The 26680-nt window shown below is 38.4% G+C and overlaps 1 protein-coding gene across 1 annotated transcript in view; it reads right to left on the bottom strand.

Annotated features, from left to right (window-relative positions):
* LOC149274204 (RNA binding protein fox-1 homolog 2-like) overlaps positions 1-19166 on the bottom strand; it is a 36353-nt gene extending 17187 nt beyond the window's left edge. Inside the window, exons 1-8 of the mRNA XM_089505702.1 lie at positions 19122-19166; positions 12251-12475; positions 11659-11802; positions 10507-10560; positions 4222-4314; positions 1278-1338; positions 976-1029; positions 63-158 (exon numbers count right to left, since the gene is read on the bottom strand). Coding sequence (XP_089361828.1) covers positions 63-158; positions 976-1029; positions 1278-1338; positions 4222-4314; positions 10507-10560; positions 11659-11802; positions 12251-12475; positions 19122-19166 — 772 coding nt within the window. The remainder of the gene's footprint in view (positions 1-62; positions 159-975; positions 1030-1277; positions 1339-4221; positions 4315-10506; positions 10561-11658; positions 11803-12250; positions 12476-19121) is intronic.
* Positions 19167-26680: the final 7514 nt, after the last annotated feature.

Raw genomic sequence — 26680 nt, 5'->3', positions numbered from 1 at the left:
AGACAGGACAGTTGCCACAGGGATTCTGGAAAGTAAAAGGGCCCATTCCACTCCCTACTTACTGATCAACGGAATGTACGTGTTAACCCCCCGTGGTCCAGGTAGGGGGACACCAGCCTCAGTGGCCAGAGAGACGTCAGCTTGGAGCCCTGGTGCAGCTTTGGGGTGATTGTTTGGAAATTTAAAAGAAAAAAAATACATAAAGAAATAAAAAAAAAAGTTTGAAAAAAGAAATATAATGAAAAGGAAAGAAAATCTTTACCTTAAAAGGTCACCCCCAGTATCATGCAAAAAAGCAGACATTTAGACAAACAGTACATACTGGATGAGGGCAAAACAAAGTCAATGGTCAACAATGCAACATATACCTAGATTGAAACATAAGTTGCATTGCCCCCTGATTATGTAGTGCGTATATAATTCGGAGTCTGGGGAAACAGCAGAGCTTACGTTCACATAGATGGAAAATTTGTATCTATTATTGTAAATTGGGTGCTACATCCAGGCTATGATTTATCTGCTTGCCCTTTTTTGATATTTTTAAGTGAAACAAAGTACTGTCCATGAAATTCTCATGAAAAGATGTCTACATGCATTAAAGGTGGGAACAGCATTAGGTCAACAGAATAGGGACATTGAAGAGGGAACAATTAAATGTATAAAGCAACTATTGGATAAAAGCAGACAGCCTGAAGCACATCATGCTAGTTTGAGAAATCACACATTTATTATATATACAAATATGTAATCACACATGTAGTGACCTCTCCCTCTGAGGTAGCCCCTGAGTATCCTGATTGTCTTATATGGAAGTGCCACATCACCACTGTATTTCAATCAAATTACCACTAGGTGTCCCCATAGATCTTCAAAAGATATTTCCTTCTAGTAAAATGCTACTCCAGTTTGTTTAGAGACAACCATAATCTGACTTGGTTTTGCCCTCTACTTTTTACTATTCTGTTGGATATTTACCTGCATAAAGCTCTGGTCCATACACAGCTCCTACAACTGGACTGAGCTTCCAACCTGAAAAAAAAGTATATTGTGCAAAGATATCACCAAAATTCACTAGGGTGGGCAGTATTTTGGAGGAAAATTAATTTATTAGTATTGCATGGATTGCATTTACGACTAATGTTAGTAATGTAATTAAATATGCTCTCATTTTGATGAAAGGAAAAGAGAACTGCTATATGTACAATATTTCCAAATAATAGTAATAATAATATATGGTAATCTGTGATTATTTAATTTCAGAATAATGAGACTCTCACCATTTCCATAAGGAGTCACAGTTTTCTTATTTGTCATCACACGAGCTGTTGCATTGTTCACCTAACAAAGTTCCCCATTTGTCAGGAGGGAAGAGAGATCTAGTTAGCAAACTGTGAAACATCCAAAATACATATGCAGCAGCCCAAGTGACCCTTGTGATGCCAGAGTAAACTGCAAAACTTTGCAGAACCGTGGTATCATATTGTCACTTCTAATTCTTTCACACACCACATTCACACAAGGACAATGAAAAGAGTAAGGGAATGAAATGCTCTTGGGGACATATATTAAGTTTGAAAAGGATTTTTAAATACTAAATAAAGTGTGCATTTTTCCTTCAGATGATATTTAATGGAATTCTAATACAAACAAATGTGTGTGTGTTTTAACTTGTCTAGGTTACAAATCTAAAATATGTACTGGTCTAGAAACAACTTGATAAGTATATCATTCTATGGACAACTGGAAAAGACCAGTGGTGTGGCTTATTCTTATTTTTTGGGTCATATCGAAGTCTATTACTAGGTTTAAGGAAAGTAAAGTGGGCAACACAACAGAGGATACATGAGCCACAGGGGTGAGCATTAATAGAGGGTCATGCTGTGAGTTTTAGTAAGCTATTAGGTACATTTTTTAATGTGTCTACACAAATCTGAATGGGTCCAGGTTTAATGTCTCACCATTATACCTTTTACCAAAAATAGATTTTGGTAAAAGGTATAATGGTGAGAGGTTGAGCTCATTTTCTGTTAATAAAATAATGTATTGTGTAATGTCAACAGAAAGTAAAGGAAAGTGAGAATTAATGTCATAAGCAGAAAAAAGTAAAACACAAAATGAAGTCAGGCAAAATAGAAGGAAGGCTGCACCCAAACAGGATAATATTGGGAGCCCAATAACACCCCCAGTAGGAGGCAAATGGGAGACCACAGGAGCCCACTAACAGATCCCTTTCGAATCCCATTATGGTACGTAGTAGGAAGCAATAAAGTGCACCCACACAATGGACATGAAGCAATAGGACCCTACTTCTATCCTAAAGGGGCAGAGTTGACCCATGGGAATGTTCAGCAACAGGACAAACGCACACATCCAACAAGATGAAACAGCCATCAATAGCACATCTGTGCATACAGAATAAGACAATAGGACTAACATAAGCCAATATGCACAGCAAGCAGGATTAAAAACAACCCACCACACACATCAAAGACACAAGGAGAGTACAGAGGGGGTGGCTGTTATATTGGATAAGCAAATTATTATTCTTAAAACATAAAAGGAAAATGAATAAGAGCTAACCACTCATACAGACACATTCTCTACTCGGTTGCATAACCAACCCACCATCCCCATGACCCCCAACAAAACATAAGGGAAACAAATATCTTCAGATGAACAAAATATAAGAAAAGGATAAGTACTACAGGTACAAGTTGTAAGTAAGGATTGCATGCAGAAGACCCTTAAGAATATTAAATAAAATGTTACGGTACAAAGCGATAGAAAGCAGGAAACACTAGGGCCAGAGCCGAAAGTGAGAGGGAAAGATAAAACATAGGGAATGGATGTTGAATGAAAAAAGTGCAATATGGTTTTAACCCCTTTAAGCACAAAATAGTTTGAATACATATATTGCTGGGAAATCTCATTTGAAACGGGTTAACAGAGCCAAAGCTATATTTTCTAATGATAACTTTTTAGAGTTTAGCTTGACTAAATGCTCTTTTGAAATTGCATATAAAATTACCTTACGCCATAATTAAGGAATGCAAATTGTAAAATGCATTTATGCTGATTATGCTTGCATTCGCAAATCTAAGACTTTTGTAAGAATGTCCCTAAGCATAACTGAATGTGTACCTTTCGTATGTTCGCTGGACGATGGAGAGCTAGTTTTACTATGCCTCCAGGGTATGGTGAACCAATTTCTTTGTTAATTTGGGGTATTAATGAAAAACCCAAATAGCAAGGCATCATAAAAATTTGGTCAGTTTAGAGAATGGTATGGGTAGGAAAGCTGGGGTAAGAATGGAGTTGTTTTAGACTGATACATGAGCCTTGGACTATGTGCATAAACCGTAAGAAACAAACAAACAAAAAAAAAAGTGTGCATATGCAGAAGAGAGAAAGGGGAAAATGAGAAAATAAAAATGAGGAATACGAGACGGAGAAAAAGCGTAGATAACGTGTAAGCAGAACGATAAGCAGGATACAGAAAAATTTATGATCATATGCACAAGGGGAGGGAAAAGTAGTTACAATGACAAAAAAAACCCACACATACAATGAAAGAAATAGCAATAAATCAAAAAGAAGCAAAGCAGAGTTTCACACAAGCATAGTGTAGGACAGCACAACAGAAAGTTCATTGAAAGTAGTCTGCTATAGTCCTAAAGAGGCAATGTCAGTGGAATTACAAGGGAACTGAAGGTGTGTTACAAATTCATGCAAGTGGAGAACAGTGAAAGGAGGAATTAGGTAAAATAACCAGAAGTATGTGGAAAAGGATATGGAGTAAATGTGGGAGGGGGTAATTATGTTTAAAATCAACATGAAACATAAAGGTTATAGACATAACACAGGAATAATTCATAAATAAACAAAACGAAAAATAGAAGTGTACAAAGATGTAGAACTTGAGTATTAAAAAGCGGAAAGGAAAAAAAATAAAAAAATAGATGAGTTGACATGCATTTACAAAGATATGAATAAAGTGTATGTTAAATGAGTGACACACATACACATACACACACACACATATATATATATGTGTGTGTATGTGTGTAAATTTAAATCACACACAACACGTATGTATACACACAAACATATATATATAAACAATAGTCTGGGAGAAGATAGGTAGAGTCAGAGGAAAGAAGGAGTGGGGGAGTGCAGCTTTTGCCATTTAGCAATCTTTCAGTTTCAGGTAAAGACATGCACCTCGATTTTTCGCCCCTCAATCACCGTGCTGTGCAATTTCTCCCGGGCCCGGTCAGCATCCGCGCTAGTTTCAAAAGTTACAAAACCAAAACCCTGCGTGCAAAGGGGAGACATACATGCAAATCATTAGAGAAGGGAAGGGGGAAAGAGAGAGGGGGCCAGGAGAGGGTGAAGGGGGCACGAGAAAACATCAGCCGCCAGAGAGCCAGAATCGAAACTTAAAAGAAAAAAAAAATAATGTCAAAGATTTATTATTTATGTTTTTTAAAACTTGGCAACAGTAAAGATCAGAAAAACACAGAGCACTAATTTGTCATATTGATGCTGCTCAGACACATGCAGTGTGAAGGAGTAGTGAAAGTGAGGAGACCTCTGCAGGAGGATAAATAAAAAGGAGGGAGAAATAGAGGGTAAAAAATAAATAAATATATATATATACATATTTTATCAAAACTTCCTCAAGACATGTGAGGATCCATGTGCAATGACATGGGCGTAGCAAGATTGATGGTGGTGACAGGTATCTCAAATTCTGGATTAGAACCATACATAATTATTAAATCCAAACTGCCACATTTTATGTCCGTCTCTGAATCTATTTAAATTGAAGTCTTACTACTTAAATAAACATATCACACAACTTAAGATACTTCATATAACTAGGCGACATGATGATACAACTCCCCCTATGCAATGGAATATATTATAAAAAATTTACATTCAAAATGATAGTTAAATGTTGCAAAATGAGTTATTTTAACAGATACTGTATATAGTAAAACCAAATAACCGGCCATCAAGTTTGCAACTTCTAACTTGCATATAGAAGTGAAAAAGAAACCCTGGTACAGATTACTATTAAATGAAAGACTTAAATGCCAGCGTTTTAGCAGGATTTGGCATTTTAGTTGTAAAGAGCTGATCAATTGAGCATTCTAACCTCTGATGCAAAGACACTGTGGCAGCAAAAGAGAAATATAACATTTGCAGGATATACCACTTTCCACCACCTACAGTTAAAGGCAAAGCAATCTAAATGGACACTTATATGACAAGGTGTCAAGTGATGTACTAATTAACGGCTGTTGATTTTTTACTGTTAAGCAGGTATTCATGTCCCCTTAGAGAACAGTAGTTCGCATTCAGATCCCCTACCTTCCACCAGCAGTTTACTATTTACATCACCTGCACATGCCTATTGGCATGTGCAGGTGATGTAAATAGTAAACTGCTCTCTTTGCCAGTTGAAATACCCATCACCAGCATTAATCTTATTGAGTGCAGCCTTAGTTACCAAATTACAGCTGCAAATTAGGGTTTTATGGATAGGTTTCATGAATAATAATGAAATCTTATATAAAAATTAAAATATAAATGTGAAAGGAAACAAAAAAAACCAAAACAAAACAAATGAGGGGTGTGTACGTTCCCTGTCCGAGAAAGTAAAAATTTACCATGAAACTGTACATGTTAATTTATAACCGACAAGGGTTTGCCGCCTCCTATGGACTGTTCAGAACACAAAATGTTATCAAAAAACATAAGAACATAAAGAAACAACAAGAGTTAACAGTTATACTTTTTTCACTTCTAAAAAATACAGCAAAAACAATAAGAAAAAATAATCTGATACCAGTAAGCAGCCATGTAACTTGGCCTACATTTAACATATTATATATATAATATATATATAATACACACGTCTATAAATGTTTTGTTACCATAGCATACTCAAAGATATAATAAACAAATAGTTAAAAAATCAGCAACCGTTTATAGGGCATTTGCTCTTGGCACATTTTCACAGGTTGTAATAATAGGTTTACTTTCAGACAAGTATTTTAAATTTTCATTCCTGTATTGCATTTTCCCCAAAAATGCTAAACTAAAAACATTTTTAAATCAATGTTCCAATCTTTGAAGAAGAAAAAAATCTGAATCCCTTATGCCTTGGAAAAGCACCCAATCTCTTTCACAACAGAACAAAATAATAAGCAGCAGAGTTGAATGTAATAACCTTTTATAGTCAAGTCAGTGCGGATTGGGAACTAATCCAAGCACCAATTAAAGTAGGGAAAATGAACACTGTAAGAGTCAAAATGTATTGGGTTACAGCACCAAAAAAAATTTTTTTTCAATTTGATTCAAATAGGTATTTTTTTTTTAACCCTTTTGGGAATTGAAAATAAAGGTTTCCTGTGCATAAATTATAGGTCAAGTGTGGCATTTACCACATTTCTTAATATTCTGCAAACATATAAGGAAACATAAAAAACAGCCAGTATCTAAATAGGATAGCAATGCTGATGTAGTTTGAAAAAGCAGCTATCACTTTCCCAAATGCTTCATTTTACAGTAAACTTATATGCAAACAAACAATGTGTTATAACAGAAATCCACCTTATGCCTATACTACTATGCGGTTTAAAGGTAATTTGTTGTTGATATTTAAGTGACTTTTGCTCCCATTTAGTAGAAGTTAACCACAGAAATTGGAGGTTTATTCCCACAGTGTTTTACACAGTACTGTGGAATATGGTGGCACTATACAAATTAATTTCTAATAATTCCGGGCTGGTAGAATAAAAGTGTATACAAGAAACCGTCAGTCAGTATTCTTAACTTATTAATTTAATAATGCTAAAATCTGTGCATTTTCCTTTTTTTAGTGGTTTTTTATATCTTCCAAACTTAAGTTATACAGACAAATGACTTTGCCTAGCCGTCTGTTCAGAAAGGAAAATACGCAGCAGACAGCATTAGGTTATTAAAATGTGTGGTTCCTCTTTGGAGTAATGTGATCCCTTGGGTTAGAGTATTACTCTATGAAACAATTTGATTAGTTCCAGAGTCTAAAAAGTGCTGAATGCTTAAACGGAAAAGAATGTTAAAAGTATCAAACTGCCACGTATCACATTCTTTTTCACAAATCCAAAAGGGTTAAAAAAAAAAAAAAGTAGGGGGAAAAAAAAGTATTAAACCTGTTAAATTAAAACAGATGTGGATGGAAAAAAGATTTTTTTTGTTAACCACACAACACATTGCCTTTTACGTTAGGGCTAAAGCTATGCTTTAAATTATTCCAAGTCTTTAGATGTATTTTTAAGTGCCCCTCAACTTAGTTAAGAATAGAAAGCTGAAGAAGGTCTGAGGAGGTCAGAAGCCAGGCGCTAAAAGAAGGTACACATAAATATCAATGCTTTCAGAATCTAAAAGTAAAACAAAGTCCCTGGATCTTACCTAATATATATACACACACATACACACACATATATATATATATATATACATACATTATATATATATATATTATATATACACACATATACATATACACACACACACACACACACACACACCGCATACATAATTTGCCATCAAGTATATACCGGTATCATGGGGAAGTGCCAGGACAGTTACTAAACTATCCCAATATGTTTGCATCATAAATAAAAACACATAATAAAAAGCATGAGTCATTTTTTTCCATTGTCTTTAAAGTTGCCATGCTTTAGAAGTGTGCAGCCCACTATCATTGGATGTAGTTTAAAATTACAAAAGGAGAGTAAAATAAATAAAAAATAAAGCTGGTCACATGAAAATAAATATTTTATCCTTGTTAGAACTTAGGTTTCTCCATTCCTATAGCCTCCTTGGCACCCCTTTTCAACTGCCTGTTGTGTTTTTCACTTCACAAGTGAATTCAACATTGTCAGATCTTACACATGAAGTTTCTATCCTTTGTGGCTCACTTTTCATTTGCAGATTATGTTTTAAGCATCACAGGTTATAATATTGTTAAATGGACAATTCACTGTCCCCTTCAGCCTCACTAAAGAAGAATTAATACTAAAGTACTCTGTGGGTGTACGTATTCTTCAAAAATGAAGAAGAAACAGGAAATCGCTTACCAGGTGTAGTACCCGCAGCTTTGCAGCTGCCCTCCTCCTGCATGGTCCAACAATTCTTGCCACTGATTGGCTGCTTAAGGAGTGGCAAGAAGGGGCTCACATTGAAATCAATGGCAGCACCTTCTATGTGCTTTTTCCACCCACAGCGTTCAACAATTTAGTGCAGAAGAGGACTAGCTGGATATTTCTCATGCATGGAAAATAGCTGGGGTGAGGGAAAGCACATATGCATATGGTAGGATTCTACAGAATCCCCAATATATATGCATAAGGAACACATCAAAAGGTTAAAGGGACCACACAGCTATCATATGCATTAAACTGCTGAACAGATGTTAAAACAACAAAACTACAATTAAAATAGTTGTTTAGTTGTAAAACAAGCTAGTGCAATTTGTCTTCAAAATAGATGCCAAATATAATATGGCTTCATATCTGATCACTAGTTCTTTATTATTGGTTGTTTTTTGGTTAATGATGTGGTCTGCAGTAGAGCCCTGCGCGGGACTACTTTTTTAATCCCGCTCCCGCGGTTTTTAATCCCGCTCCCGCAATGTGGGTGTGCCGCTCCCGCCACATTTGTGGCCAATCATGCCCGCCTCCTTACCTGATTTCCCGCGCACTCCCGCGCGGCTGCCCTCGAGTTGTTCCCTCACGGCGTCTCTTCTCTTGCTCCGCCCAGGAACAAGGCGGAGTCACAGGAAGTGACTTCACATCACGTGACTCGGTTTTGTTCTTGGGCGGAGCAAGCTAGGAGACACTGTAAGGGAGCAGCAAGAAGGCAGCCGCGCGGGACTGCGCGGGATTACCGGGACCCGCAGGTACAGTGCCTGACCGCCCGCTCCCGCCCGCAGCCCCAGCAAGACCGCCCACGCCCGCAAGTTTTTTGGCGGGTCCCGCGGGATCCGCCTCCCAGTGCAGTCCTCTAGTCTGCAGCTATCTAACACTGCTGAAAATGCATGGGAAGCCACAATTTCCTTTGGTTTCTATATTCTGTGGGGAAATGGAAACCAGACTCTATAACACTAAAAAAAAATCTCTACAGTGTGGGGTCAAGAGAAAATGTCTCAAACAAGATGAATGCAGATGAGAAAAATATTAAGATTAAATGTGAAAAAATACTCAACATTAAATGTATTTTTTTTCTTAAAAAAAACCAAACAAAAAAAACCCTCCAGTGTTCTATTAGAAAAATATATCACAATTATTTCTTTGCCCAGTCCTTGAGAGTTTGCAGAGGAGTTGTGGCCAACACCATGAGGTTCCACCAGCTACCAAGACTGAGCTGGCCGTGTATAAGGCATTATAAAATGTGCGAGGAGACTGAAGAAATCACACTGCTTTACTTTGCATTAGACCGGCCCTGTGGAGCTCTTGCTGGAGCAGAGGCTATATGAGGTTATCCTTTTCTGATGTATGGAGTGAAGGAGCTGAAACTCACTTGTAAAATGGGAATCTTTCATTGAATACCCCCAGGGAACTCAATATTCAAACACCGACAGTGATGATTATTAGGTTTTATTAAAGATTACCAGAGAATACAAAGTATGTACATACTGGTATTGTAAAACACATATATAAAAAATATTCTATTTTGTTTGTGAATTATTGCAGGAAATAAAATTCAAAACAATATGAATAAAATTACAATTAAATAGAAGATAGTTTAAATTTACTTGGGGTTTTTTTTAGCAGTGTTTTGACTAAAAATATTTTCATTTATAACTAAACAATGTTATATTTAAGATTTCATTTCTGAATCTGCTGGTACTACCATTCAGTGGTGTTCTCAAAGCAACATACATCTCAGCTAATATAACGCTGGCATTGTCTGTAATATAGATTTTTGAATATCATGAAACATGACTATTGTATCAAGGTTCCTACGAACACAAATCTCGAGGTGAGATGGATAAAATAATTAAGGTGAAGTTAATTGATTAATCTCATATATGGAAAATATAGATGCATTTACCAAGACACGTATTCACAAACATCAACACAATAATTGAGATCTGTGAACCACTGACCTCAGCCAGTTTAAAATATGTTTTGTTCTGACCTCCCCAAACACTCAGCTTCAAGATTTCTTTTAAATTTATGAAACAGCATCTTATGAAAGGTTGATTATAGCATTAACCATGAAATGTTTGGGTTAAAGTTAAAGAAAATAACATGTACAAATGTTGTACAAGATTACCACACAAAATACAGGTAATGATGATTCTAGAGTGAAGTTATTTCATGAGTAAAGAACCATCCTGTCAAACTTTCATAGGATGCCTGTATCCAGTATTTGAGCAAGAAAATCCTGAACTATTAGTTTTACTTGTATGCTTGTGATAAAATTAAAATAAAACCAATATACGCTTACCTTAGATCCACGTTCATTAAATATAATTTCCACATCGAGTATCTTGCCAAATTGCTATAAGAGGAAGGTAAACATTAAAACAATTATTATCAATCCAAAAGGAAAACACCCCACTTATATTTTTAAACATGTAAACAGTGTACGGAAAAAATGCTCAAACGTTTTGTGTGTGTGTATAAAGTCCTGCATTTACAGTAGTTGCAAGGAAGCACTTGTGCTTTTGGAATATTGCCAAGATGAAACTGCCTAAAGTATCTATATGTAGCTAAAAAAAGAAAAGTAAACAACAGAACATATTCAAGCATGCAAAAAACAGTTATCTTCACACAAGTAAATTTTCATGGATTTGCGCAGGACTACTTTTTTAATCCCGCTCCCGCAATGTGGGTGTGCCGCTCCCCCCCGCTCCTGCCACATTTGTGGCCAATCCCGCCCGCTCCCGCCACATTTGTGGCAAATCATGCCCGCCTCCTTACCTGATTTCCCGCGCACTCCCGCGCGGCTGCCCTCGAGTTGTTCCCTCACGGCGTCTCTTCTCTTGCTCCGCCCAGGAACAAGGCGGAGTCACAGGAAGTGACTTCACATCACGTGACTCGGTTTTGTTCCTGGGCGGAGCAAGCTAGGAGACACTGTAAGGGAGCAGCAAGAAGGCAGCCGCGCGGGATTACCGGGACCCCCAGGTACAGTGCCTGACCGCCCGCTCCCGCCCGCAGCCCCAGCAAGACCGCCCACGCCCGCAAGTTTTTTGCCGGGACCCGCCTCCCAGTGCAGTCCTCTACTCCAGACTCCCTGGTGTCTAGTGGGGGCAGCCGGTGAACATCTGCATGATGCACACAGACAACCTCTGCTGCTACCCGGCTCTTTGGCCGGCGCTTCTATGACCGGAAGGTCATGTCACAGCAGTGCTCCGTCATTGAGTTTATCAGCGGCTGCCAGAAAGGAGGTCCCCTGCAGCGCCACGGGGGATCTGGATCTTCGTCGACTTCTATTTGAGGTTGGATTATAAGACGACCTCTGAAAAAGACTTGTCTTATATTCGACCAAATACGGTATATTTAGCAAACTTTCCAATCAATCGTTAAGTACACATTTAGTCATCTGGATAGCCAACTGCAATGCCTGGAAGACTAATATACAGATAGGCATACTCACCCCAAACATTTGACGAAGGTCGGGGTCCCGGAAACGAAAGGGGATGTTTGAGACGTGAAGCCTTTTTGGAGTTGGTTTGGATTCAGCATTATCACTGTTTTGTGTTTGAGGTTGCTGTCCTTCTGCTTGAGCTCCATCTGTCTGCTATGGGAAGATATGGAAGAGTAGCAAATTCAGTACCCTTTGAAAGCAAATATAGGAAACACAGCATGCTATGATTGAGACTGAACCCTCCGATGAGTAACCTAGCTCTGACAAATACACCCCTGACATTGGGGATAATACTAACTGTCATAGGGAAAACTTCCTGGCTTAAGGGTGCTGAATTTAGTTTAGTTTCTTCAATTACACAATGCATTATTCAGGATCAGCTCAACCATTCTTTTCAGACTACCTTTAAGATGTACACAGGGGCTTGCCTGTCTGAAGTGATTCTGCCGAAGAGACAATATACTACAACAGGGACAAAACAATGCAACACTTGTGATATTACAGTAAAAGTGAAAACTGAGATGATCACGGAAGAGTGGGGGAAAAAACAGAACGGAACCCAAGGGGGAAAAAAGTACACACGTACAAGTAGGTCACATACCGTACTGGAAGCGTTGGCTGTGCTGGTTGCAGGAGCATTGTGCTCTGTGTGGCTTTGCCCACCTCCATACAGAGGAAGCCCATGGTCAGTGGATGTGGCAGCATATTCTGCATGCTGGCTCCCATAATCTGTGGCTATACCATTTTGGGGTGGTGGAGGGGGGAAAGGGATAGCAGCAAAAGGCTGAACCATTGTGTCAGGAGTAGCAGTTGGCTCCTGGTTACCCTGTAAAATGAGAAGAACAATGTTATGATGAAGAATGAAGACTAGCATTTGAATATGGAGATATGTACTATGCTCCCTTGTGTGGACAGGAAGCAGAATATCATCAACACAATTGAGAATGATTGGGGGAGAACCAAGACAAGGGAGAGGAGTGGGAAGAGGTGCAGAGCCAAGAGAACTGCAGCATGTGGAGATGATTGGAACAACGATCCATGGCTAAAGATGTTAAACAAAAGACATGAGCAAATAATTTTTGAAAAAAAAAGAAATTGCTGTATATTTGGGTAAGGGAATAAGTAAAATATTCGGAAAACAGAATGCAGGTATGAATTTACAGCTCCTAATGTGTCGCTGTCAAACAAAACCCCAATATGTTCAGCAACATCTCCTGATGCATAGGTTTGTCAGATTGCTTGGGGGCTACAGGGCCACAATTAGGAGGTGCATTTTGTTTTTAATTTTGAGATGTGGTCATCCTGCCTCCTGTGTTATCTGGGACATCTTTGTCAAACCATACATTTTGGAAAACAAGACACTTCATGAGCATTTCAAATGCCAGGATTTTTGTATTAAGCGGTAAATTCAGGACTATATTTTTTTTTTGGCGGGGGGGGGGTTACATTTTGGTGGTACTTTGACATTAGTGGGAATTATTTTTTTTATTTAATTAAATTTGTTTTTATTTTTCAGACTGCAATTGATAATCTGGGATCCATTAACTTGCATGGTTTAATGTAGTACCTGTATTTAGCATGCAAAGTTCTTGGAAAGGTCTTGGGAACCTTTTTTTTTTTTTTAAAAGGCCATCACCATCTTGTGAGAGGCAAAGTCTCTTGCTATGGTGCTTGTGACCACTCTCCGGAGGGGTTTCAGTGCGTCCTGGGGTGGGTTTTTGGTGTTGCTTAATACCTAACTTCTTTTAAAGTGGACGGCACCATAGTTAATATGCTGCACATTGACGCTCTGGGGCCCCTACTGCAGCTTTCAGTGTTGCCGAAAGAACTGCCTTAGATCACTTTCTACACTTGTTTAAAATCATGACGTGCCGTGCACATGAATTGTCCTCTAGGGGTTAAGGAACAGTCTAAAACCTGTAAATAAATAATGCATATTATATTGAAGTTTCCATGGAAGCAAGGACGTAATTGCACAATACTGCATGCAAATTGGTTCAGGCATTTTTTGTCTAATTTAACTTTTCTAGTAGGCTTCCTACTGAAATCTGGAAGGGTAAACAGTAAGCCTGGACTGGCGATCAGCACCCAATAATCACCCTGTCACTCCAGATCCAGTGACTGGGGAGGCCAGTCTGCACACTACACGAGCATAATAATGCAGTGTGTGGCCGCACATATCCATCTATGATAGCCAGTCCAGCCCTGGTAAACAGGAAGAATACTTCCTGCAAATGAGCTGTAGCGTTATAATTGAAGTCAATAGGAGCATGTATGCTAACACATGGAAAATCTATGAGCAGTCTACAGTCCACACAGAACGTAAACTGCATTCTGACAGTTCTGTTTTACCGAGCCTGCAGAGTTTCATGATAGTGAGATTTTTACAGCAATATGTTGGAGGGGTGATGACTTGGCCTTGTTTTGCAGCCACAGGATTTGAGAACCTTGATAATGATCATGGAGTTAAGATAGAATTTTTTTCCCCTGATGGCAGAATTCATATTAGCTTAATTAGGGTTTTTTTGCCTTCTTTTGGATGAAGAATAGGAAGGTTAGGTAGAAGAGTTGAACTTGATGGACTTAAGTCTTTTTTCAACCTTATGAACTATATGTAACTCCTCTGTATACCAAAGTATTGTAGAGTGAGGCCATCTGTTTGACAGTAAAAACTTGGCAGATATTGGGTCATACAACAAGACAATGATCCCAAGCACACCAGGCAATCTACATCAGAATGGCTGAAAGAAGGGATATTTAGGGTTTTTGCGTATTTTTTAGTAATTTCTTTTTGTGCATATTTAGTAAATGCATATTTTTAATATTTCTACATAGAGTCAAATTCCATTATCTTAAATGTAAGTTAGATTTGCTTGTTTACATTTCATACCCCTTCCATTTTCAGATGTACTTAAATTCCTGGAATATACAAACGCAAGGATTTTAATTGCATGTTTGCTTACAGTGCCATGAAAATTTTTTTGTACTTGAGCATAAAATAGTGTTTACAGTAATTTAGGTTAGCATTGACAAAAAATGATTTTATCTCATTGTGTTCCAATATCTTGGGGTTTTAAAAGTCTGTACGATCGACCAACAGAGTCGCTCGTGCAGACTTTTAAAACCCCAATGCTGCAACTTACCCGGCACATCCCACTGGTCTCCCTCCCTGTTCAACAATTAGTTAAATGTCCATACAAGCGACTTTATTGGTCGCTCGTACGGACATTTAACCCAGCACAGACTAACTAATTGAACAGGGGGGGAGACCAGTGGGATGTGCCGGGTAAGTTGCAGTATTGAGGTTTTAAAACCCCAGTGCTGCAACTTACCCTGCTGATGCCACTGGTCTCCCTCCCTGTTCAATTAGTTAAAGACCAGTGGCATCTGCAGGGTAAGTTGCAGCATTGAGGTTTTAAAACCCCAATGCTGCAACTTACCCGGCACATCCCACTGGTCTCCCTCCCTGTTCAACAATTAGGTAAATGTCCGTACGAGCGACTTTATTGGTCGCTCCTACGGACATTTAACCCGGCACAGACTAACTAATTGAACAGGGAGGGAGACCAGTGGGATGTGCCGGGTAAGTTGCAGTATTGAGGTTTTAAAACCCCAGTGCTGCAACTTACCCTGCTGATGCCACTGGTCTCCCTCCCTGTTCGATTAGTTAAAGACCAGTGGCATCTGCAGGGTAAGTTGCAGCATTGAGGTTTTAAAACCCCAATGCTGCAACTTACCCGGCACATCCCACTGGTCTCCCTCCCTGTTCAACAATTAGTTAAATGTCCGTACGAGCGACTTTATTGGTCGCTCCTACGGGCATTTAACCCGGCACAGACTAACTAATTGAACAGGGAGGGAGACCAGTGGGATGTGCCGGGTAAGTTGCAGCATTGAGGTTTTAAAACCCCAATGCTGCAACTTACCCTGCTAATGCCACTGGTCTCCCTCCCTGTTCAATTAGTTAGCATGAGGCAGCATGAGTGTAAACTAGAAGTTACCTACTAATTATATATATATATATATATATATATATATATATATTAATATTAAAAAACTATTACCTCATGACCTTTATATTCCCTTACATAATGACCGTTCACTGACCTATTTATCCCCACAACCACATGCCAATCGTACAAGGCAGCCAAAGTGCTTTTTTCATAATAAATTCAATCAAAACGTACATAGCACAATTAATTGCAATTTATCATTTAAGTCAATAAATTTTACACAAAAGCTTTGTTTTAGGATGGCCATTGGGGTATGAAAATCCCCAGCCTTGTATGTTCTCTCTAGAGATTACATATTATTAAACTAAATTAACTAATTTTATCGTGTGTATACATATTTACCATAGATGGAATCAAGTCTATCAAGGATTGTATTTAAATAAAATAAAAAAAAATACTTAGACTTTATAGGTGGTAAGTCATTGTTTTACCTAGAAAATTAAGTATCACTCTCTTTTTACAGTTATTACTGCACATAAAAGTCAGTGTTATTAAAAAAGTTGGACATATGTGATACAGTTTGATCAAGGTACATAATGCTCATATTAGTAAATGATGTCCCTGTCATATAGGAGGTAGACTTATTTCTTGCAAATGTTTTCCCACTTAAAAAAATGCTAATTTGTTGTACACTGTGTAGATGGTTAGATTTTGATCTCTTGTCTCTATTGACCTCTCCCCTTACTTTCTCTTTCAGTCCCATCTGATTCCAGGTGACAGAATGACACCCCCATCTCCCCTTCCTGGCCACACTATAAATCATTCAGCAGAGGCATAAATATTGCAGGCTGGTGATAAAAGCAGTTAGATTAAAAAGGGTAAGAAGAGCTTCTTGTCTGCAGGCAGCATGAGTGTTCTGTTTACAGGTCAAAATAACATATACTAATATACTCACATAAAATTAAAAATGCAATTAAGACAAGCAGGTCTCTAATTGATCACTGCGCTGCGGGACCACCCTTGTTCATGGCAGTTTATGTTATCATTAAAACAAAATAGAAATCCAAGAAAGACAACAAGGTGTGGCCATAGGTTTATATGTATTTTCTTTTTGTGCGGCCGGAGAATTGAGTGAATGCGCAATCCCCTGAGAACAATCAAGGCTCAAGGGGGCTCTTTCTTGCTATAGCCGGTCTGCCAAGCATTGAAGGGTATAATGCTGTACTATCACTCTCATTAAGCAGTCAGACAGCAGGGGAGTGTCAAGCCTGAACTGAAGGTCCTGTGGCAGCTGGGACCAGATTGCCGGTTTACACAATCGCTGAGTCTGCATGATTACTCCTGTAGAAGTGATCAAAGGGTCGAGGGGCTCTGTTGCTGCTCCGCTTGGCCTTCGTCAAAAAGCAGCATTGCCCTGCGAATGCCAAGATTGTGGCAACATGGGAGCATTTTTGTACTCTTGATGTACCAAGTACGTCACTGGTCCTATGAGGATACTATATCTCTGGTTGTGAAGGAGATAAGCCAGCTCTTTAAACTTTAACTGCACAGCAAAGTATTTCATATATCATCCTTTAAAAGGATAGTTTAATACACATTCTTCTTTAGAGATGCCTGGAACATTAAACTACCGTACTTTCTGAGTACTTGAATAAGCACTAATGTCTATGTGGCGCAATGTTTACCACCACGGATTCGCTGCTTCAAGCATTAAAGTACTAATAGCAGAGTGTACCTTTAAAAAGTCACCTCATAGAAGCTGATATCCGAGTCTCTGGGTAACAAAACAAGCATTATTTTACAATTTCCTGTAAGGTGAGCAGAACTTTACAGCAAACAGAAGCAAAGAGGCCAGAGATAAAATATTGGGGGGGGGGGGTGACATGAAGAGGGTAAGAAAGGGGGAATATAACATATTGTTTATTTTCACTTTGGAAACAGCACTACATATCTAGTGTCTACAATTATAATATGGGCAATCTGATCACAATGTGAGAGCCTGGAAATTCCCAGGTATGATAGCACCTTTTCCAAGCATGGATTGTCTTTTTTACCAACACAAGCAGGCTGATTTGGGGGACAGACTTGGCCCAGGCAGGCTGCTTTAGGGTAAGCGGTGGCACAGTTAGGCTGCTTCAAGGGCAGCGGTGGCACAGGCAGGCTGTTTATGGGGCAGAGGCCTACCACGTCACCTTAGTATATAGTGGTGTTCAGTAAATTTTGTTTAAATTAATTTATTTTTCCAGTTTTAATTTTTTTTTCAGTTGACAAACAGTTTGTTCACAATTTGTGAAATAAATATTCTTGCCAACGTTAATTTTGTGTGTGTGTGTGTGTGGGGGGGCACATTATGTAATATAATTAAAATAAATAAATAGCTCTATATAGATGATGAATGTCACTAATGATGTTATGATGCTGGAAAAATGGATGCGTAGCATGTTCTTCATTTACAGGGTGAACACTTGGTAAATGGAGAAGAGTGTCAAGAGTATACACTCAAAGGTATTTTATTCCAGTCTCCCTTTACCCCTCACCCGATCAAACTGTTTGTATTACTAGTGAGAGGTGAACTTGCGTGCCTTGGCTCTAAATATCTAACAGATAAATCTCCCCTTACCAGAGCATTAAAGAATATCAACGCTGTGCATGTTCTACAAAATAAAAATATACACTTTTAAAGAGCAGAAGGCAAAAGGAAAGCTTGTATTGAAAAATCCAATTAATGCGTGCTGTATTGCCCGTGTTACCCGGCTCAGAGTTTAATCATGGTGTAAAAGATTACAGCAGATCATGATTAACTTGATCAGATTATTGTGAAAACGAAAAAGCTTATGCGGGATTTGTTGTCTAATCAGGCTATGCACCAACGCCAAGCAGCAGTTTTCACTTTTCCCAAATCCCGTATTCTACAATTCCGAACAACACATGTAATGGTGCTTACACTAAGCAATACATTAGAAACCCAACCCCATGTGTACACAATTGAGCCAAATATTCCCTTTTCCAGTATCTGCATGACTTCTTCCACCTAATGAATTATCTTTCCCATTTTGTTGCGTTGCTGATTGTTATTGACTGGTTCTGGCTCTCTTTGTAAAAGCAGCAATGAGGAGGTTGATAGGATTGTTGAATATCTAAATGTTAATAACTTGCAAGATAAGAAACAGCACTGGTTTAATGAAGAAAGAGCTTGACTAAAACAAATAATAGACCAAGGGGCTCAATAGATACAGTGTATATTAGACATGTGCAAATGAGATAAAAATGAGTCTGAAGATTTTTTCTGCTCCTTTTTGGCCCATTCTTTTTCGGGCAATGAATTTCGTTCCCTGCCCAATGAAATTTGTTGCCTGGTGCCCACATTCAATATCTCTAGAATGTTCTCTAAATGTTTCCCTACCTTCTCTGCTGATCACTTATGCATCCTCTATTGTCCTTCTTCATCTGCATCACCGTGGACATAACCCGGCAGGAACTTCCGCCAAAATGGCGGTGCTTGCTGTGACCTCCTCTCACCGATCCTCTAATCGGGGAAGAGAATGTCACTACAAGCATCGTCATTTTGCCCGTACGTGAACTGAGGGCAATAAGGCAGCACTTGTGGCGACGCCATCTCCCTGATCCTCCAATTCGGGACAGAGGACATCACCGCAAGCACTCCCATTTTGGCAGGATTTCCCCGCTGGGTTATGTCCACAGAGATGCAGATGATGAAAAAAGATAGAAGATAAAATGGAGAAGATAGACAAAGATGCGGAAGTGGTGGCAGGTAGGGAAACATTTAGAGAGTGTGAGAGTGAATGAGAACACAAGTGCGAGGGAATGTGGACCCACAAATTTCAGATGAAAGTTTTAGCTTTTTGCTTTGCTTTTCTCTGATTCGTACGAATAGCCAAATTTACCAAAATTCTGTGAATTTGCAATTTGTACCAATCCGATCATACAAGTCTGGTGTATATAGAGTTCAGTAGGATATCTTAAGTTTTTGGATGTTAAAATAGTGGGTTAGGTAATGGCTGAGTTGCATGAGATTGTAGTTATTAGTAAATATTCAGAGGTTTCTTAGTAGCGGGGCTCCTCAATGATCTCAAATGGGACACGTTAGTAAAATTAGCTATACAACATTCTTGAAATATACATGTTTAGCGTTGAGGTGAAGTGGGTAGTATTTAAATTATAAAATGATTTAAAGGGCACATGGAAAGTACTTTGAGAAAAAAAAAGGGTTAGGACAAAAGGTCAGTCTAAGAATAGAGCATCAGATTCTTAAATGTAATGTAAGGATGTTTTACTTTACTGGGAGGGTGGTAGATAACTTAACACAGTGAGGGAATTTAACCCCTTTGAGACTGATGGCGTACCTGATACATCCTTGGTTAAAATTGCAATCTATGCAATCGCAGGGGCTGGGGTGGCTTGATGGTTGCTGCTTATTCTGACCACACCATTACCTGAGCAGTCATTCTACAACCAATTTCCCCCATATGTATTCGCTTCTAAAGCAACTCGTAAGTTTTGTTTTTTTTTTCTAGTTAGTGGAAAATTTTTGACAGTTAATTAGGGGTCAAATAAGAAAACCATAGTAGAAAAAAAAATGAAAATCATACACACTTGGGTGGTTTCCCAATCAGGGCAAATCAAAAATATTTTGGTATCTTTTCCCATTTTCACTAGCTGGTTAATAATTGTGTGTGGTTGTATTTATTTTTAATCCAACTTTTTTCAAAATCAATTCATATGTTTTCTTTAACATACCGTATTTGAATGCTCTGTACTGGCTTATCGAGTATAATAGGACTCAATGATAGCGCACTTTACTACCAGAATGGCCAAACTCCCAGTCAGGCATTCTCCTCTGCATGGGTCAGAGCCAGAAAAAGCATTTTCCTCTGGAAACACTAAATAGTGGGAGACCCTACCTTATCACACACACGGAGTCCTAGAACGATGAGCTGAAGAGTGAGAAGGTGAAACATTTTTTCTTCGGAAAAATCAAATAAATAAATAAATTTAAAAAAAAGGATATAAAGCCAAAATTAATAAAGTGGTTTAACAACAAGTCAGTGCTTTTGTTTTAGGAGTATCAGATTCAAAATATGTTTTAAAAAATGCCATGTGCAATTTTCTTTTTAAAACCGCTCTAATATTATTGCCTGACTACTGCATACAAGTTATTGTGTACAAATTCTAGCTGTTATTTTAGCCTAATCTTCTAGGCAAACACATTGACCCCCTACGAGATTGCCTATGATAAACATTGAAATGGACACTCACTAAAGTCTATGGTGGAACACACTTCATTAGCGTAGCAATAACGAATCACCTCAGTGTAGTGTTTGTCAGTGATATTTTGGGTGTCTTTCATTGGTCAAAGGCAGCCTAGAGGGATGCAGATAAGGGCTAACCTTCCACTGAAATCACCACATGTATATTAGCAAAACATCAGTGTTCTGATAACATACATACGGTTGGCTGCTGTTGCTCCCATTATTTCCAAAGCCCCCTGCTTTCAGTAGAGGCAGCTGGAAGAGGAATCAATGACTTCAATGTGAGCAATACTAAGCATGTGCAAGAACTTACACGTAACTCACATAACTAATGGGTGCATGTTCCAATTTGCATGAAGTAAAATGCTTTGTCTCTGTGAAATTTATTCCAGGTTACAATATACATACATTTTGAGGGGTATCAGATGGTTCCACTGTCATGTTATTTACGACATATAGGGATTTAAAAAGCACAGGATAGAAGTATATTGAAAAGGAAGAGAAATATTACGAAGAGGGTCAAAGGCTTACATGTAAGAAAGTTTTATCTACCCTTCTCTCAGTAAAGTATGAGGAAAAGTGTCCGAGGAGAAGAGGTTAATACAGTAACCGCTTAACACCTCTGTTGACATACAGGTAAATCTGCCTGCAGCTGCTGACTCTCCTTAGTCAGCAGAAGCCATCATAAGCATTTTACTACCTATAGATCGGGTATAGTGGTGATCCCAAAGAAGTGTCTATTCCATTTTGCCCTAGGAATGGTGGGAAAAAAAATTCCACCAAACACAGTATAATTAACAATAAAAATAAAATATAGGGTAATCAGTAAAGAAAGCATGTGGCCCTTTAGAACAAAAAAATACGTATGCAAGTCTAGTCATTAGGGCAGGCATGTCCAAATTCCGGACATGATAAGGCCCCACAGATAAGTTGCCCAAATATAGATCTGGTTTTTTGATATTAAAGGCAGAGTGATTTAACACGTTTAGATTTGTCATCCAAGTCATAAAATTAAAAGTATGCCGTTTTCAATAAACTTTGCATAAAGTAGTTAATTTGCATTTAATTTTAATGGTTCAAAGAATGTCAGGCAAAATGGAGGGCCCTCGCACATGTTCACTTCATCAAATCTGGCACTCTTCGAAAAAAGGTTGGACATGCCTGCATTAGGGTATAAAAAAAAACAAAAACAGTCCTGAAAGGGTTAAACATGCATGGGATAGGTGTTTGGCTATTCCTAATACCATGCCCAAGGATCAATTAAGGTTAGGTCAAATTCTATATTTCTATAACCTTAACCCATTATGTTGTATACTGCAGTAGAATAACACATAACTTGGACTGGCTGAAGGCAGACTAATTCTTCTATGGCTGAGCATATGCTTCTGTTTTAAGGATCTACTTGGATTTTGTGTTATACATATTGTTCCCTAAATCCTTTGGATTTAAAAGGTCCAGTGGAAGGCAAGCCATGTGGGTTTATGCTATGGAGGCTATGCCAACTCAGCAGAGCTCCATAGCCTGGATTACAAGGTGCTGCACGTCTTTAAGACATGGAGCTCATGATATATATATATATATACACACACATATATACATATACACATACATACATACATACATATACAAGCAGGGCATCTTCAAAGACGACAGACGACCTGTCCTGGGTCCCATAAAATCTTACATGGAATCAGACACTGGGGCCACACAGGAGATGCCGCAACTGGCATCTTCAGAGTTGTGATTTGAGAAATATGGATATGTTTAATAAAATTGAGAAGTTCTGTGTGACCTCCAGAATGATAGGAAACATGGCAGGAGGGGGTTAAGAAATAGCAATGCGTGAATAGCTGACAGATAGATAGTGGGTGTATACACTGGCAATAACATGGGGAATGTGATCAACCCAATGTTATTAGAGTACAAGATACCATCACAACAATATATGTATTCAAATATCAAGCACGAGTTTGTTACAAGGGTTTATGACCCAGCACATTAGGAGTGTCATAAAGTTCCTGGGCAACACATACCCCTCCCCACATGATGACAAATGGGCATCTCCTGGAGGCAAAGGGAGAGATTCCTTTATATTTGTATAAGCAACAGTAACATTGAGAGATTCCCCCACATTATTTTACTTTAAGTTTGGGAACTTTGTGTTTTATCCCTATTTTAACTGTTTTGTATTCATTTTGTATGTTCTCTACTACCATTATTTTTGTATAAGCACTGTGATATTCTGTTCAGATTCAATATAAAATTAACCAGTTTGTATTTGTGCTCTAATTTTGAACTCAGCTTTTGGAGTTAACACTTTACTGCTTAGAAGTAAAAATGCTTATCTTTAACAAATTGTGGTTTTAGAGAGGTAGAACTAGGTAGACTGTAAGCTCGTTTGAGCAGAGCCCTCCTCACCTGTTGTTTCTGTAAGTCAAATTGTTAGGTTACATACTACTTGTTATGTCCTGTCCACCCATTGTACAGCGCTACAGAGTTTGATGGCGCTATATAAAAGAATAATAATAATAGCGGCAGCGATAAAGGTTTTTGAGTCGTGGGGTGAACAGGTTTGGTGTTAAGGCAAAGTGGCTCTGGGCCCTGTGGGGAGCGTAGCAAATGAGCCGGTGGGTTGATTTTTCCATTAACCCTTTCACTTCACATAATTCCTCATAAATGTGGGAAGGGGTTAAGAGAATATAAATGTATTTATAGGTGCTTATGAAAATGTACAGATCAACTTTTATGAAAAAACAGAAACTTGGAAAGGAATAGAATAGGTGCATCTTAAACCTAAGGCAATTCAAATGGTCCATTAATTTTCTGAGCCTTTGCAACAACCAAAAATTGCAGAATCCCACCCAAACACATTTGCCCCTCCCCCCTAATTTCCCTGCAGTAGACACATTAAGCTGAATTCATCTCCCTGCACATGATGTACTCACCCCCTGTCAGAACCAGTGCTGGCTCTGCTGAACGCTACATGCAGAGCCCGGTGCAAATGTCTAAAGCAGTGCTATGGATTTCAATAAAGCACTTTCCTGCCACTGACTGGCTGCTCATACTGTCAATCAGCAACAGGGAACCTCCCACTGATTTTATTGGAAGTACTTCACTGTCACTGATTGAGGAGAAGGGAAATTCAGATTTTGTACCAGGGGTGCAAATTTTGTATCAAGCAAGTGTTTTTTTTCCCCTATTTTGGAAGAATGCATATTAAAAATATTTCTATAGTAGGGATGCCAGGAACATTAGACTGCCACCTTTAAATATAGAGGTATATATATATAGTTATTTTTAACCTTAGAATACCATTACTTAGAGAATAGTTATTTTGTTTATTTAATGTAACAAGCTGCAAAATATATTAAGACAAATAATGCATGTATGGTCTGCAAATAAAAGCAAAATGTGATGAAAGATCAGATACTGTGCAGGCACTACTTACACTGTCTAGTTATCAGTTATAAAAAGCATTTTAGTCTGGATATGTTTTGTCAGTGCAGCGAACTCATCCAATTACTATGATCAATTTCTTTAAAAAAAAATGCAAGCACAAAGAAAGAATATTCTGAGCATATTGTACTTCACCCCCTGTATCAAGTGACCATCTCTCTGCAATGATCTGTCAGATAAACAGACATCAGGCACCAACATAATGATAAAGCTATATTCCCTTCTCAGAAAAGATACCCTTTCTGGGAAATTTCAATTTTTGAAAGGCATTATATAATTTTTTATTTTTTTGTGAAGAACAAAAGCACACCTTCTTTGAATTCTATGGTTTTACATATCAGGACAATTACCTGTTCCTTAGCAGGTCTAAAAAGCAGGCAAATACAACTTCAGATGAACAACAACATATGACATATTATACTGTATCATGATTTATTGAACAAAAATAAAGCCAAAGTAGAGAAGCCATGCGTGATAAACTACACCCCATGATTCGATAGCTTGTAGCGCCAACTTTAGCAGCAATAACTTGAAGTAATAGTTTTCTGTATGAAAATCATTGTGGGGGACTTTTGGCCCATTCTTCTTTACAACATTGCTTGAATTCAGTGAGATTTGTGGGCATTTGTTTATGCACAACTCTCATAAGGTCCCACCACAGCACTTTAATCGGGTTGAGGTCTGGAGTGTGACTGGGCCATTGTAACACCTTCATTCTTTTTCAGCCATTCTGTTGTAGATTTGTTGGTGTGCTTGGGATCATTATCCTGTTTCTTCATCCAATTTTGGTCAAGCCTTAGCAGTCAGAGAGATGGCCTCACATTAGACTCTAAACTACTTTGGTATACAGAGGAGTTCATGGTCGACTCAATGACTGCAAGGTTCCCAGGTCCTGTGGCTCCTTCCACTGTGCGTAACAGTTGTTATGAGGTGTTTGTGCTAGTCTGTCCAAAGGGCATTGTTCCAGAAGTCTTGTTGTTTGTTTAGATGCAACTTTGCAAACGTGAGCGGTTTTAGAAAAAAGGCGCTTTCTCATGGCAACCCTTCCAAAACAAACCATACTTAACATGCTAACTGAGGCCTGTAGTCGGAGATCTAACACTTGGCTTTTTGCAATTTCTCTGAGCGTGGCACGCTCTGACCGTAGGGTGAATTTGCTGGGACGTCCACCCCTGGGAAGATTGGCAATTGTGTTGAGTGTTACCCACTTTTGAACAATCTTTCTCACTGTAGAATGATGGACTTATAACCATTCCCAGATTCATGGGGAACAACGATTGCGCCTCTAAGATCATTGCTGATGTCCTTCCTCCTTGGCTTTGCATTTACAGACATCTGAATAGTTCAGACCAGTAAACTGCTAAATCTTTGGTTTATATTAAGGTGGCCACACTTGCTCATGATTAATTAATCAAGGGCATTTTATCAGCAGGACCTGTCTTAATGGAAGGAGTATGGGTGTACTTAGTTTTCACATATGGCTTCTCCATTTTAGCTTTATTTTTGTTGAATAAATCATGTGTAATATATCATGTTGTCGTGTTCATCTGAAGTTGTAGTTACCTAATTTTTTGACCTGCTAAGGAGCAGATGATTGAATTCTATGGTTTGTTTCACACGGCTGTATGTGTGCGACTTCCATAGATATGTGCAATGGATAGAAGTAGACAGGCGTATGTGTTGTTATATATATAACACACACAGGAATCATAACACTGAAAATAAATAAGGTCACTGTGGAAGATAATGCAATGGTATTGGGTATTAGAAAGTGAATGTAACCTGTTAGGAACTAAAGGGTTATGGAAAGTTTTCAATGAATGTGTATGAGTGTTATCTAAATATAGGACACAGACCGATATATATACAAACATTCCAAATCTTAATTTGCTTCATCTGGAGCACTTGACCTTGAGTAAAAATAATAAAAAATACACCTCTGATTTTTGACAGGTGAATGAAAAAGGGCAGAAGTGAGACCAGCTGGCAAAAGGCAGAATCTAGCTTTCAACAAAAAGTGTATGAAAATAAAGAAAAAAAAATGTGGAAAAGCAACATGCAAAATAAGTTACCTGAACGACACAAAGGAAGAACATGTAAGATATGATATAATCATGATGTAAACAAGGCCACTACATTTTCCACAACCAAGTGACATCACTATGGATGATCTAGTGTCAAATTGGTTCTGAATAGTTTATATTATTAGCTTCCAACAGCAAAGAGAAAACATTTTATTTTTGTCTATCCGAACTAGTCAGCTAGGCCTGACAGAAAGAATAAAAAAAACTAAATATCTTCTGACAATAGGGTAACAAAGCAAAGGACTACTTGGGAGTAAAGGAGAAAGTG

The sequence above is a fragment of the Sceloporus occidentalis genome, unplaced genomic scaffold, assembly GCF_023333645.1.
Source record: "Sceloporus occidentalis isolate IW3139 unplaced genomic scaffold, rSceOcc1.0.p SCAF_343, whole genome shotgun sequence".
Lineage (NCBI taxonomy): Eukaryota > Metazoa > Chordata > Lepidosauria > Squamata > Phrynosomatidae > Sceloporus > Sceloporus occidentalis.
The sequence above is the reverse complement of the archived record's forward strand: the minus strand, read 5'-3'. Positions and strand labels throughout refer to the sequence as shown.